The sequence below is a fragment of the Notothenia coriiceps genome, unplaced genomic scaffold, assembly GCF_000735185.1.
Source record: "Notothenia coriiceps isolate Sejong01 unplaced genomic scaffold, NC01 NC01_scaffold00024668, whole genome shotgun sequence".
NCBI classification, from domain to species: domain Eukaryota; kingdom Metazoa; phylum Chordata; class Actinopteri; order Perciformes; family Nototheniidae; genus Notothenia; species Notothenia coriiceps.
Window position 1 is genome coordinate 1,995,680 of NW_011357369.1, and position 15,735 is coordinate 2,011,414.

The following is a 15,735-nucleotide window of genomic DNA, read 5'->3' on the forward strand; positions in this document are numbered from 1 at the left end:
CCCCCACGCTGCTGTTGTCTTTATTCTGTTTGTCCCCCCTCCCTCGCTTCCATCTCATCCCTTGTCCCTCGTCCTCGTTTTGGCTTTAATTATCGAAGACTCCCTCTCAACAGCCTTTGTTCGCCCATTCACCATCGCTGTGTGTGTCCTATAGCGGCCATCTTACAGCTTTCTCTCCCGCTCTCTAGCCACTGACATGGGGCACGCTCTACGCATGTGCTGCCAATATCATTACACAATGTATACAAAAAAACATTCAAAAGAAATATAATCGTCATCAATTCTGTCATTTTATTTATTTGCGCTATGAAATAAGTGTCTTTTCACTCTCACCATTTGCTGTTTTTAAGGCTGTGTGTGTTCACTCCGTCCTCCAGGTGAAGGCTGGTCTCAGGACGTTGATTCCCATAGAGCAGAAGTATATCGAAGAGGAGCCCAGAGTGTCCAAACAGGTACATCAGCAGCCAACACTGATCTTCTACCTCTCCGCCTTATTTGATCTGTGTCCAACCTATTCTGCCTAACTGTCTGAAGCGAAACCAACACGCCTGCAGAGTGGCATCTTGTAAACCAGAACAACTGTGTGGGCAAGATACAACTGCATGATTGAAGGAAAAACAGCATTTTGTTTCTTTTTTCCCTTCCCTCCTCTCTCCCTTCTCTCATCTCTCCCCCCTTGCATCCACTCTGAGTGGTGAATAGAAATGTCAAGCTGTCAGCTCTGGGGTGCATAAGTAGATTGGCCATCCTTATAGTTGGCCCTCTTTGCCACTGCTGCTTTGCACTTCATTGTCACGCCGCTCAGTGTGGCGGCACCACAAAGGGCTGAATAGTAGGGGCTGGCCCACATCAGACATGTCATATGACTGACCGTTTGGGCTCAGCAGTCAAAGCTGCGCCATGCACAGTCGAGCGCAGCAAACACACGCACCAGCTCCCATACCAGGCTTTTGTCAGCCCTCCATCTATTCCCTTCTTTCCTCACTGTTCCTTCTCTGTTGCCCTCTGTCTCGGCCCACTCCACTCTTTTTCCCCCCAAGTGCAGAATGTTTTTTACATCTGCATTTCACATCTGACTCACTGAGATGACCCATGTCAGCGTCTCGCAATGATGATGTCACTGGCTGCTTTAGAGGGATTGCCCCGTGAGGGCTCTTTTGTGTGGTAGCAGCTCCCCTGCTGTTACTCGCTGCTTAATGTGCAGAAACATACACAGTAAAGAGAAAAAACCCAGAAGCTGGCTGCCAAACTAAACCATATAATCGTAATCATCACATTTGACTTAATAAACGGCTTTACCACTTTTCTAAGTGTTTTAGAGGAATAACTCAAGGCACTTTATGAAATACTTCATGGAAATGAAATAGCCTTATCAAGACAGTTAAGGCAATAATAAGCCCAGAAGAGTACAGCATGTACATCAAGTGCATGCGCTGAGGAACGTGGAAATGGATGATTCACAGTCTTGCTGTCTTCAGGGTCTGTGTGTCCCCAGCTGGACACCATACAGTCATCCTCAGTTTAGCAACAAAAAGACTTCACATAATTACACATAGAGAGGGAGGAATCCTCCTCTCATCTAGCATCAAAGCAGCCAAGCCACCCCTAACCACATGCAAATCCACCCGGAAACACACATGCATATAGACAATAGACTTTACTGTAGTGCTACAAACCCATACTGTATACCCACAATATACACACATTCAAACACACACACACACAAGTTTTTTTTTCTTCTAAATAGTAAAATAATGGCCTAGAATCTTTTGAACAGCGATCTGCAGAGACAGTTTGTCCTTTGGGAGCACTTTCTCCTGGTGGTGACCTGATTGGGTGGTTGGCATTCTGCGCTGCTATACTGCTATTCCCTGAATGGTTGGCAACCCATGGGGAGGACAGCAGTTAGCCAGCTTTCTCTCATACCTGGCCAAAATGAACGGAGAGCCCTCGGGGAAGAGAGTCCAGGGACTGTTGGAAATTATTGTACTTCACTTTATCACTTGGAGAGAAGACTTACAGCAACATTGTGAGTCATCTTGTCACACTTTAAGCGGCCGTTTGTCCTGTATGCTGATCCACATCCATATATAGCTATCCAAAGAAGGAACACATGAAATTGTCCTCTTGGTGTCCTCAGTGCTGCACTGTTAGACAGTAATATTAAAGCCAAAGTGGGGTAAAAGCTGCACATTTAAAAAACTTAATGCTCTACTTAACTTTCCAGATTGAGACACAATGTGGTTTAAAGTGCCCGTATTAAGATTTACGGTCGTTTTAACGAAGACGTACATGGTGTATTAAATGTATAATTGTGACAAATTCACTCAAAACCTTTACAAAAAAGAGGGAAATTAATTCTTAAACATACAGTATGTGATAATGTTTGTATGTGAAGCTTATGTTAAAAGGTCACAACCCTGATGCGATTTAGTTTGTTTACGCAGGAATCTGTCACATAAAGTCTCATTAATATGATCATCATATATGAGACATAATGATATATCATCTACAGCATATAACAGGATCTTCATTTGTTTTAATCATTCACTTTTGTTTTTGTCTCCCTTCTAGCTGCTGTTGCACAACTTCAACAGAGTTCGTCGCTGCATCATGTTCCTGATCAACACAGGCTGCTTCATCAACAGCTGCTTCGAATGGGACTCTCCGCAGAGGAGCATCTGTGCTTTTGTAGTACGTACAGCTGCACTCGCATATACCTGTACAGTACCACACATGAGGACATATTACATTCACATCCAAGCTGAAACAGGACCTAAATCTTATCTTTTTGAATACACTCATTCTATTATCAAAACATATGATAATGCTTTTGTATTAATATGGTACGTAGACAAAATCGGTTGGGTGTACTGTTACCTCACACGTTTTGAAACTAAATCACCATTATCACATTGATGGATCAGTACTATTCTAAATAGACTAACAACATTCATCTATTTTACCGAGTACTCTCATATTGCCAGTTAACATCTGCACACACGCAGCAGGAGAGCAACAGAGGCTGTAGGACCATTTCTGCTAACAAAGTATGGATCCTTCACTGGTAATTGCACACTCTAACACGGGGGGTTGTTGATGTCTCAAGCACAGCTAAGTACATTTCCCCACTACAGACTCTTACTCACATACTCAATTTCTTAATAAGATAGTGGCGATTGAATCCCTTTTCAAGCTTTGTATTAAGTGTAAAAGCACACATGGTTTATACGTGGAAAGTGTCTGTTTTGGTACTCAGTTGCTTGGAATAAGTGGAGAGTTGGTGTTGAAACTTGAACACTATTTTAATTGAGACCCTTAAACATTGAAATACTTGTGTTGGAAATGTTGCTATATTCTATTGAAGTGTGACAAGCTGTTCCTGCAGACAGTGGAAATGGTAGCTTCTTTCTCTCTTCTCCCATCATCCTCCTCTGTCCTCTCTCTCTTGCCCTCCTGTCATCTGTGTCTGGTATTATAAGGTGAAGTGTAATTGGACAGCAGAGCTATCAGTAAAAGACATTCTCCTGCAGGGCGGTGAGTGGTTGAATGGAGGTTCCCTACCCTAAAGATGACAGAGAAGGCATTTAATCCTGTCTGGTTTAGTGTCCTGACTTAAGTAGCTACAGGACAGGTGGACCGGCCCCGCCCCAGCCCTTTACTGTAGGAGCACTAAGTGTCTTCACAGCAGACATTAGACATTAGCAGCATTTGGCTGTCTGACACCAATTTCATCTCTGCAGAGGCTGCATATGTGTGTGTTTGTACAGCAGGTCACAGTGTCATCACAAGACATGGGTCAGAAGAGACTAGTATTGATCAGTTAACATTTTCCCTCTGTGTGTGTGTGTGTGTGCAAGCAGACTCATGTGTGATCCTGGTGTGTGTGTGTGTGTGTGTGTGTGTGTGTGTGTGTGTGTGTGTGTGTGTGTGTGTGTGTGTGTGTGTGTGTGTGTGTGCTCTCATGTAAGGCTGTACTGGGTGTGAGAACCCTTTATCTTTAAGAAAGAAATACAAAATGTCAGAGACATTTATTTTTTGGACGAATTCACAGAAAACAAGGTCAACTCAGTGATGCCAATCTTCGTGGTGAGAGGAGGAAGCAGCCTTGGATAGCCCAGCCTCCATGTCAGCACACACAGACACACACACGCCTTGTATAGCCCTTCACCCTTTTTAGAAAACACAACGCATAGTACATCCCCTTCTGAGTAACAGTGCAGACTATTCATATTCTCATTGTACTCGCTTAAATTCAAAGTATTCAGATGACGATAAAGGGTGTATCTAGGCCAAGGACGTAGCGTTTTATAGTTTATAGAAAGTCTGAAATGTAGGTGTCATTGCTTTTCCTCCCCCCTCTCCCACTCTTTTAGGAGTCTGTTATCGTAGGACTATGCACTTAGCTAAAAGCATCAGAGTATTTAGGGCCTCTCCTCTACACAGGTACTCCCTCCCTCCCTTCCCTTCTATTTCTTCATCCCTCTTTCATTTCTCCCTCACTTTGAGAGGCCTCTTAATCACTTCGCTCATCTCTTTAAGTGGGTTTTTATGGGGGGCCATCTGGCCAAGGTGGTGTGTTCATGAAGGTGTACGGCTGTGTGTGATTATGGGCATGTGTGTCTGTTCACATGTGCACGTGTGTTTCTGTCTGGCTGTCTTTCTAGACAGATGTTACACTTAACTTTCCAACACGGCTGTAGCTACAGAGGTGGAGTTGTTGGCAATTCAACCTCTAAACTTACAAATGTGTGCACTTCTCAACTGCTCAGTGAGCCCGAGGGGAGGAATTTCAGTGTGTTCATATCATTCTGGTATTTTTTGAATGCAATAGTACATCCAAATGCAGTCACTTCACCACATTCCCTCCATAAAAACGCTCAACATTTTTTCTTCATGGTCTCTTGCTCTCCTTCTGCACGATTCCAAAAGTTGCCAGCCGCATGTACACATCGCCCATTAGTGCCAGCTGTGATTAGTGTGTATGTTGTGTGTGTTTTGTGCGCATGTGAGAGAAAGAGAGATATCGCATAGTCTCACATGCAGCCTTTCTCTCTCTCACACCCACACTGCTGTCACCCACCCATCCCGACAGTGAATCAGCCACCGTGGCAGCTTTGCCTGAGGCGTTGGCACAATGGACGGGACTGGAGTTACCTCCTGTCCTGCATGATGGGTGGTGTGTGAGTGTGTGTGCATGTGGGTGTTGGTCTCGGTGTCTCCCTGTCTCAGGGTTAAGCGTCTGCTTCCTCTCTCCACACCTGCAAGCTCAGTGTCTCTTCCTTCGTTCCCTCCATCCCTCCCTGTTCCTCTGTATCTCTCCTTCCCCTCCTCTTCCTTTGCCTTCTCTCCCGGAGAGTTGAGGCCATTGTGGGGCTGAGCGGTGTAGGGTTCTGTTCTCCTGCTGCTGCCAGTTCTCCCCACGGCCCCTGCAAGACAAGGCTGTTATTGCCCCAGGGACCGCAGGCCTCAGCAGCTCTTCCTCCAAACAAATTTGCTGTAACTTTATCTGCAATTGGGCTCTGAATTGGGAGCAAATAGAGGCAGCTTTGTGAAGCTCGGGGAAGGGCGAGGGCAGCGAGCTGGGGGTTGTTGGGGAGGCAGGGGAAATGATACCGGGCTCTTTTATGTCAGGCAAAGTAGGACTCTTATCAGGAAGAGAGCCCAGACAAGGGAGCTACTTCTAGAGGAAACTGGAGCACCTATCACCTGCTTTGCATTTAGATAAAAATTCACCCTGCTGAAATAAAAAAGGGAAAAAAGCAAAGACAGGTACAGAAGCAACTGTTGGAGTGTGTGTGGGTGGGTGGGGGTGTGTGTTTGCACATGTTTAATACACATACACAGTACAGAGACGCCATAGCAGTACACACCACTCCAGGTCTCTTTAAATTGCTCCTTTGACTCCTCTTCAAAGAAGCAGTCTAACTTTTGAAAGTTTTAAAGTCGTGAGTTCGTCTTTGCCCACAGCAAGGGACAGCTTTGAAAGATATACTTTCACATGTTACTGCTCTCCTGATTTGCTAAACGAATGATAGTTGAAATATAGTGCCATGACTAACCAAGAATACCAAACCAGAGTTTAATCACCAGAGATAGACGGAAAATGTGCGAGGCCTTTTGTTGAGACGTCAGGGACTCGGCATCTTTACTTCTCGTAACACTCCGTTTTATAACTGCGGTCATAAAATGGTGGATGCTTTGCTTTATTTTTTGATGTTTTTAGAAAATGACTGGCTTTGACACGTTGGGCTTAGTCATTCAGGCTGCTGTTTTATCAGATGAGCAGCATTAGTTGTGCTGCAGATATATATTCTGCAGGGGTACAGCAGGGGGCAGTCTAGCACCACTGAATGCTGGGGAGGTCCGTTCACTAACAGGACACAGTCCTCCTCCCTCTCCCTCGAACTTAACAGGACTTCTAGTTGTTATCTGGCAACACTTAGTGCCAGCATGGAAATTGATGTAAGAGAGATAAAGGGGAACTCTGAAATCCAAACTTCAGTTTCACTCCACTGAGACAGAGCAGGGGGAAAGTTAGCCTGGTGTGTGGTTAATGTAAGCCAAAGTACTGAATATTACCCTCCCACAGAGCCGCGGCTCAGAGCCGTAAGGACGCGGGTTGTGTTTTGAAACAAATAATGTAAAATACAACTCTCAACGTGCCACACTGAGTGCTTGAATAAATCATTTTGACTTCTCTATTTTGTTAACACGTTTAATATATCTTCTTGTGCTCAGGGGATTTCTTAATATTAAGAGAGGGCATCTAAGATATAACTGTAATGAAATTAGACTACAGAGACTTGTCAAAATAATTTATTTTACTGATTTTATGTATTGGTATTTTAGCCAAAATATTACAAATTATACTGTCATTGTTTTTACTTTGTTCCTGTTTGTGATTGTCTATTTTAATTACACATGTCGTATGCATTTCAGCTGGTGCTTAGATGTGAAGTTTGCCCAGTTCAAGTGTAGCCTTAAACCGTATTTGAAATGGTTTAGCAGATTTGACAGAGGAAAATATTGTTTTACTTTGTTTTATGACAAGTGATTAGTTTTGTTCTTAAAAAATCATTGCCGTATAAAAAACACTTGTTAAAGCAAATGATTTAAAAAGAGTGATTTTTAGGATAAAATGGCTGTTTAAAGGTAAATGCTGCCAGTAGTTTTGGGGACAACATCAAATGTTCACTATAGTAGAAATAACTAACCTGACTCTTGAATGTATATTTGTTACTACTCTGTTCTAATTCAGATAATTACAGATACTATTTCCAACAATGGTTGTATGAGAAGAGAGAAAATGGTTTATATCTCATTATTGTTTCTGTTCTGTTGCACATTTATATACAGGCTCTCAAGACTTAATTAGAGTGTTTGCATATTTTCAATAATATAGAAGCGCATAAACAGAGAAAGACTATCTACTGTGTTTATATGAATGTTTTTACATTAGCACACAGGTAAGAAATCAGCAGTATTTAAAAGGAAAGCCAGAGTTGAGCCTGGTGAGCATCCCTCTCAGTCCGTGTTCAGATATGAACCGGTCACTACATTGTGTGTCTCTGACCACGCAGAGTCATCTACAAATGATTCCCTTTGACTACATCTGGAGCTTCATTTTGCATTCCCCCCCCCCCCCCCCTCCTCTTTCCCCTTCGATCCAGCATGTTTTTATCATTGTTTTTTCCCCCACCGTCTTCCTCTGGTCACTGACATCCACAGCAGGCTCCTTCCCACTCCTTCTTCCCCAGGCGCAGAGCTTGCTATCTGGTGTAGCACGCAATGGGGGGTGTTTGTGATCGCCAGGTCCTGGTGGAAAGGTCCAGGCACTGCAGGGCCCCTCTCTTACCCCGCCGGGGGGCTCGGAGACGGGGCAGGGCCGGCCACTGGGTGTCCGGTTGCTCTAGCTGCCTGTCAAAACTTCACCCTCAGCCACTAAAACCAAATGGAGAAGGAATGAAGGGGGACGGCAGGTTAAACAACCTCAGGCAAATGGAGAAGAAAGCAAGATCCATTTTTCTTTTAAACATAAAACCGGGTTTTAAGGTTTCATTTAAACATCAGGACAGCGTGGAGCACATTCATTCGCCTGTTGTGTGATAACGATACCATAAGCGATTAGAGAACAAGACACTAAATATATTTACTTTACAATATGCCTACTGTAAGTGTTATTTATAGCAGAGCGTTTGAAAAGAACATTGTATCTGCATGAAGATTTGTGTAAGGTATTTATATCTTCTAAGAGAATACGTTTAAGACAAGTGAGCTCCTTTGTTTGTTTGAACACATATTTCTGCACCTCTATTGCGGATTGTATTAAAAACTGATTATTACATGTTTATCAGTGTTTTGAGTTTGTAAACTGTAATACTTTGCAGGAAGATGGATCATTTTAGAATGGTTATATTTTGTAGAGAACATTTTTTTTCAAGCATGTGATATGTTTGTTTGTATGCAAGTTTATTTTGCTGAGCTTACACGGTCCTTGCCTCTTTTCTGATGTATGAAGGGAAATGGTTGTGTTGCTTATTAGTATACAAATATGAATTATTGAATAGTTTATTTCCAATTCTCCTACACAGCTGTATCAGAGAAAGGCTCTTTGTATTTGAGAAAGTGAAGTTGAGCCTGAGAGACGGGGAAAGATTTCGATCCTTTTGGGAGATATTGTTGCTGCACCAAGGCCATTCAGGTTTATTTGAAAATACATTTTGCTGTGAGCATTATGTAAATGTACTGGACATTTCTAATGTTTAATTTATGTATTTTTTTTGCTTTGTATACTACGCCTCTGTTAGTGAATTTTACATAAAGATAGTTGTATTAAAAAGTTTGGATATGAGCCTGACCAACTTTTTTTTATACATGAGAAGGGAAAAAGTTAAGAAAATGTTATTGTTTAATTATGTAAAGAGTTGTTTGCATTGATATTCAGATACATATGTTTGTGTGTGGGTGTGTGTGTGAGAAAGTAAAATGCAACATCGACGGCACAGTGTGTGTGTGATAGTGCGTGTGTGTGCGGTTTAGTGTCCGACTGGCTCCACTACAGTAATAGCAGAGCTGCACACACACTCTTGAGGGGCTGTTGAACCTCATATCCACACTCACCTTAGACTGTAAACACAATGAAGAGCTTGTTTTTCATTTCCCCCCCTCTCTCCCTCTTCATCCTCTTAACACACGGAAATAAAACAATTTGATTGTTAATGATGTTGTCCAGCCAAACAGATCATAATTGGTACACAGACACATAACTGCTTCATATTGTAATGGTATTAATTACACTTCTCTTTAAAGTTTCCCATCAAAACTGCCTGTTAAACATGGATGCATTATTATACCGACGATATTTCATGTTAAATCTTCCTTGCTCATATTTAAAATAATACAATTCTTTCACTTGAATTTAATAAACCGTATCAGGCATGGTTTGCATTTTTAGCATTTGTTATAATTGTTGCTGTAGTCTTATTAATTATGAAATATATGTGTATACTTTTACATACAAATATTAGAAAATACAAATGATTTGTTCTTTTTGTTTCTTAAAGATAGTATTCCCACACATTATCCTATTTGAGCTAAACTCTAACATTTCCCCAAATCTTTTCTCACAATTGACACAATGCCGTGATAAGATGACAAGCTTCCATCATTAGCAATATTATTTTCCCACATATATCTTCTCACAAGCCCCATAATAATCTCTTGTCATCGGCTAAAGAGCCCTGCCAAATCCAGAGGGTTTTAGGAGAGGTTAATTTTCAGATGGTACTTTTCTTGTTTGGTGATGAGAGGGGAGGTATAGAGGTTATGGTTTTGGCAGATGGGTGCAGAGGAGGTTAGAGATGGGGCATCAGAGCCTTTTGGGGAAGGAGAGAGGGTATTGGGGCTTGGAGTGACAGGGTTAGGGACTCGGGGTGCGGGGTGTGTGAGGTCAGATGCTGGGGTTTGGGGCTGAGTATGGAAGGGTCAGCTTTGACGTGCTGCTGCTGAAAACGGTACATGACCTCAGCCTCTGGGATGATTGGCATGGAGGGAAGAGACTCTGACGGCTCGTACTCATCCTCTTCATCGCCCTCCTCCTCAGCTGAAGGCCCAGAAAGCCTTGAGGGTCAGAGTGTTGAACCTAGGCTCACCGACACCAGGCCTGCACCTTTGTTGAAACACAGTCTTATTTTTTGCGCTTTGTTCCATGGCGGTTATGATTCTGCATATGAATGTGTTTGAATGCGTTTCCAATCGCACATATGGTGAGCGTACGTTCTCAGGAGTTTGCCTCACCAGGGTCAACATGGGGTCTTGAATGCATACATTCTCAGCCCACACTGTTCTCACTTTTTTGTTCTCACTTTTCTTTGGCTGATGGTTTTGTCTTTTTCTCTCTCCTCAGCTTTTTGTCATCGTTGTGTGGAACTTTGAACTCTATATGATTCCTCTGGCATTGCTACTGCCTCTGGTCTGGAACTACATCCTCATCGCGTCAGGGAAGGATACCAGGCAAGACATGGTGAGTGACCCCGTACCTTTTGATATCCCTCCGCCTTTCTTCTCTCTCGCTGTAAAAGCCTCCAAACACAATGCATGGTAATACTCGGACACCAAATTAATATTATTTACAGCATTTTTTATATTTACAGGCAAGTCAGCCTTTTGATAAGATATAATATATATAAAATCCATATTTGTGCTATAAAAGGTGTGATGATGATGTGATGAGACATGCAGATGATTGGAAAATCATCATACCTTTTTTAAAAACAAACTCATTTGAAATATACTTTTGATTAAATTGCACAAACATTGAGCCAAATTGGAATTTAATTTTAAAATACCTCTCTGGTGGATTTAAAAAAAATTAAAATCTGCCCCCTTGAGGAGCTGCATTCACATTCGGATCTCACATTTCTCACTTTGCCTTCTTTGAGGCAAAGAAAAGGGAGAAATAATAGGCTGTCACCTTGAGCTACGTTACGCTACTTACCTGGTAGTATATTTATTTAATTCATTTATTTTTATCTCTTATACCAATTAAATGATGTCAAAGCAATGTCATGGAGAAACAGACATGTTTTAATCATGGCCCGGCACATTTGGAGAGAAGAGAGTGAGAACGAGAGAGAGAGCTGGACTATGGAGTGAGCGTGAACAATGAAGTGATTAATTTTAATAAGTGCCTTTTTCCAAGTCTCCGTTGGAAATAACCAGTTAACAGACCTCAGATTTTCTTGCAGTCTCTTGCCTTCTCTATGTGTATATTTATCTCTTCATAAGGATTCTTTGGGTTTGATTGGATTTGGAAAAGATAATAAATTCAGTCATTATAATGAACCAAATCTCATTGCAATGTGTCATTTGTAATGTTACACATACAAATGGAATTAGATGCAAACTGTGTATAAATTGCCAAAAGATTTATTTGGTAAGTCTCCAGAACTAAGCATCTCTATTTATAAGCCTCTATTTTCACATGTGGAAAATGTAAAGCGATGAAAATGAAATCAGAAAAGACAATCCCTATGTGACGGATATAAGTCTGTTACTTGACAATTACGTGGCAATTATACCGTAATAGGTGGTACGTCATGAAAATAAGAGCATTTAAACTGGATAAAGTCAGTCAAGAATTAAAGGCTTGTTAATGAAGGTAGTTTCACAGTCAAAATAAATCATTTTTTAATTTGTGAATGACTGAGACTTGACTTCCTCAGGATATACTTTCCGCCTGTAGATGGCAACATTGCTTGACAAAAAAAATCCCACATGCCTTAAGACGAAACCCGATCATTTGTGCCCCCACCTGCTGCTTATATTTATCCAGACCTAATGATATTCTTTTCCAATGCACTTCCTAATTAAAATGAGGCAACAAAGGTTACATATTCTCTTAATGTGCCACTCACTTCAAGTAAGAGTATGTGCATGTAACTCCCACTTCATGCAGAATTGCTTTTCTCTCCTCCTTGAAAGGGACTATTGTGTGTAAAGTACCTCAGGAATTGGTTGGAACATTGAGACATGTTGATATTGTTGATACTCGTATGGCAAGTGCCGTTTTAGAAAGACAATATTGCTCTGGTGAGTTCTACAAAGTTGACATATACTCAGAGACAAGAGTGAATAGGATATTTAAGTTTCACTCTTTTTAAATCGTAGATGGTCTAAGTAGCATCACGCCGCTTTAATGACTGATTTTGACCCATGTTTCTATGATCTGGAGCAGTGGGATTTAAAACCTAATACACTGTTTACCAGTTGTACTTTTATTGAATGTCTTGTACAGTAGCTTGTGTTGTTGCTAATCTTTTATATATATTTGATTAATTACACATCATACTCCAACACTTTTTTACTTTTAAATTGTTGCTTCAATATCATCATCCTCATTGAGTGGTTTAGGAGTGTTTGGTTGATTTCAAAAGGCTTATCTGTTTGGGACACTGGGCTGAATAGATCACCAAGGCCAGGCAATTTCTTTTTGTTAAGCCACAAGAGCACTCCTGGAAAGTTTCATATCCAACCTTCTTTCAGTTAAATGTCTCCTTTCTCTATTATGATCACAATTGTTTACTTTACGTGTACAGCTTAATATGTGTGGACAAGAGGTTCAGTGCTGCTAGTAGAGGGTGTTAAGAGAAGTTGGTTCAAGTTGTTGGCGACATTGTCAGAGGAAAATACTAATTTCAAGAGGAAAGGATACCAGTGTAAATGTAGTATAGGGGAATGTGAATGTGTGTTGTAAGAGTCCTGCTATCTTTCAGAGTCTGGTTTGTTAATTTATTCCAAGGATATGATTCAGGCATGACCACAAGTATAGAAATACAGCTGTGAGTCACTCTAGGTGTGTGGGGGGGAAAACAGCGTGCATAGATGGGGATAAGTTATCTGTGTGTGACTGATTGAAGAAAATGTACGTATACTTCCATAAAATGTGTGTATGAATCCACGAGTGTGTGCAGACATCCTTTCGCAGCAATATATCCGGTGAAAGTGGGATTAATTGTCAAAGATTAGCACCATTAATGCTCCTTTCCTTGCCGCTGTGACAGTTGTGCAGAGCAGCACAGGCAACACAAAGAAGATTCTCTGACAATCATCATCTCTTGTCTTGGCATTGCAATCTCACTGCCTCAGGATTGGTGAATGCAATCGCTCCATTATCAGCTCTCTGCATCTTTTAGGTGTGATATTTGTATTATAAGTTAAATTAGAACATGCACAGCTAATGTTGCGTTGTGTAAGTACTCATTATTTTTTAGTCATTTGTGTTTGCAAACGCTTCACACACATAAGCACACACATTTGTAACACACACATTCAGGTGCATGTCTCCCCCGAGTCCTGTCCCTGTTTGTTTTCAGACAGAGTTTCCCAATCTGCGGTGGTGCAGGGGGAAGTGAGTAAAGCGAGAGCATACAGTATCTGCGTGCTTCGTTTCCTCTCCCGGTCCCCTGGATTCCTCTTCCGAGTCTTTATCAAGCTGAAGTCATGGACGACTCACAATTTCCCCCCTCGCACTTGGCAGGGAACAGAGAAGAATAGAAAAGAAAACAAGGGAAAAAGGCTTTCTAATTACTTTAAACAACACACCAAATTAAAGCATTGTGCTGAGCCGAGCAAGGGTCAGCATCCGGAGCGCTGCGGTTTTCCAGCAGTCTGGGGTGAGGGTAATGCCAAAGGAATCTTTGTTGAACTCACTCTGAAGGGTGAGATAGAGAGAGGGATAGGGTGGGGGAAGAAAGAGAGAGAGAGAACAAATGAGAGTATACGCTTGAGTACAGACTTCCTAATGAACTGAAGGGCCTTGCTCCATCTGATGGGTTCAATGTGAGGACCCTTCTCTGATTCTACACCGCAACCACAGTCCATAGCCCTGTCTATAGCAAATAAACAAACACAGTGTTCCTTCCGCGCTGTAATTCACCGCTCAGGGTCACTAAATGTTGTGTGGTTACATGCTGCTTTGCAAACAGATCTCGGATCAGAAATCCTTACCCTCGCCCCAACCTTGACCAGTACCTGCTAAGCAGTCGGAGCGTCCTCAGAACAGCGATTAAAGGTGACGTACCAGAAAGGTCTATGACCTCCTCTCTTATCGTGTAGCACTCTGACCCCTGAACCCTGACTCTTCAACACTGTAAGCTGCCCTGTGTGCCGTGCTGTAACATGCTCAGTGAAGCAAACAAACAAAGAAGATAACCTTTGCTCCTTTTCAATATATGTGGAGTATGATACTGCTTTGACATGGCTAAGAATGTACCTTATCCAAGGTCCAACATGTGCCTCTGCATACAGTAACTATTGAGTCCACTATTTTTACGAGTTGGAGAAGCACTTAAATTACATGACCCCCTCCTTTCAATATCTATCTTGTTTTGAAACCTTGAGCAATGTGTGCGTTAGATCCATCTCAAGCCTGTAGCAAAGGAAGCAGCCAGTGGGCCGGGCTCGGTCAAACAGAGGACAGGTGGCTCTCTCTGCTGGAAGAGAAAACGTCTGCAAGGCTCGTAGCCGTGTGGTGTGCCGTGTGGTGTGTTCATGTGTGTGCCTGCTTGCATGAGTGTATATAATAATATATATAATGCGCGTTGAGATTAAGAAGCAAGAGATGCATCCCAGTAGAAATTCATCTTTGCTGTTCTGTTGGCCCAAAAAGGCCCTTACCAGATGTTAGGAAGGTGTTCATGTTGGCACAGGCTGTCATAGAGGGCACATACAGAACATGGTGATGTCTCTTTTTTCCACAGGATGATGGGCAATTAGGCCTTGTCACACTGGAGGACCATCATCTTTATACCATGCTTCAGACCATTACATAGATTCACCAAATCATTACACAGAGGAAGACCTAATGGCCTAAAGATACTTCACACTCACCGAAACGTTCAACCCGCCCTACATATGTAGTTAATAGCATTGCCATAAACACAAATAGAATTTTTTTAGACATAAAATAATTCACTAGGGTTTTTTTTTCAAGCCAATGTTGTTCTACTTATTTTGGTTTATTCTTTATGTTCCTGACTGTGAAGCCCTCTGTGAGACAGCCGAATATTGTTCATTAGAGTAAAAATAATCTGTGTTATTTCCAAACTGTAATTACGTCTGATTTTATTGGAACATCGTCTCATTTCTACAACAAGTCTTCATTGCCATTTTCATCTATTCTATTTTCTCCCTCATTTTGCATCTAAAAAAAAAAAACCTGTCTCTGCATCTCTAAACACACTGTGCCTTGACATCTGCCCTCATTAAGAGCCACGCACAACACACGAGTAAAGATGGGGAAAGCTAGAAGCAAAAAAGGAAATGTTGCCTATTATACCTCAACTCTTCCAGAAAGTCACACCTCCACTTTTTCCCAATAAAACTGCAACTCTGGAAAGAAAAAGACGAAGGAGATGGAGTGGGAGCAGGAGACAGAAAAAGACAGAGGTATTCAGAGAGATGGAGCGACAGAGAGACGGAGGGAGAGGGAAACGGCAGGCACTCCTCAGTGCAGAGTCAGACATGGCAGTTGGTGACAGGTGACAAAATCAAAAGGTCATGTCACTTTTAACTGGGAGCGCCTGTGCCCCACTGATTTCCCCCGTGCCGCCCCGGCATCACCGCGCTCATCTCTGCTCCTCTCTGTCTCTGCTAAACTGGCAGATAGGATGGCAGGCTGGCAGGCAGAAAGACAGGCGACGGGCATAGTTTGAAGCGGGACGGGAGCATCGG

At 42.1% G+C, this 15,735-nt stretch overlaps 1 protein-coding gene across 1 annotated transcript in view; it reads left to right on the top strand.

Moving 5' to 3' along the window:
- Positions 1 to 15,735, top strand: part of LOC104955678 (multiple C2 and transmembrane domain-containing protein 1-like) — a 50,018-nt gene that overhangs the window by 3,898 nt on the left and 30,385 nt on the right. The window contains exons 2-4 of the mRNA XM_010783062.1: positions 378 to 452; positions 2,575 to 2,694; positions 10,409 to 10,525. Of these exons, the coding sequence (XP_010781364.1) occupies positions 378 to 452; positions 2,575 to 2,694; positions 10,409 to 10,525 (312 nt within the window). The remainder of the gene's footprint in view (positions 1 to 377; positions 453 to 2,574; positions 2,695 to 10,408; positions 10,526 to 15,735) is intronic.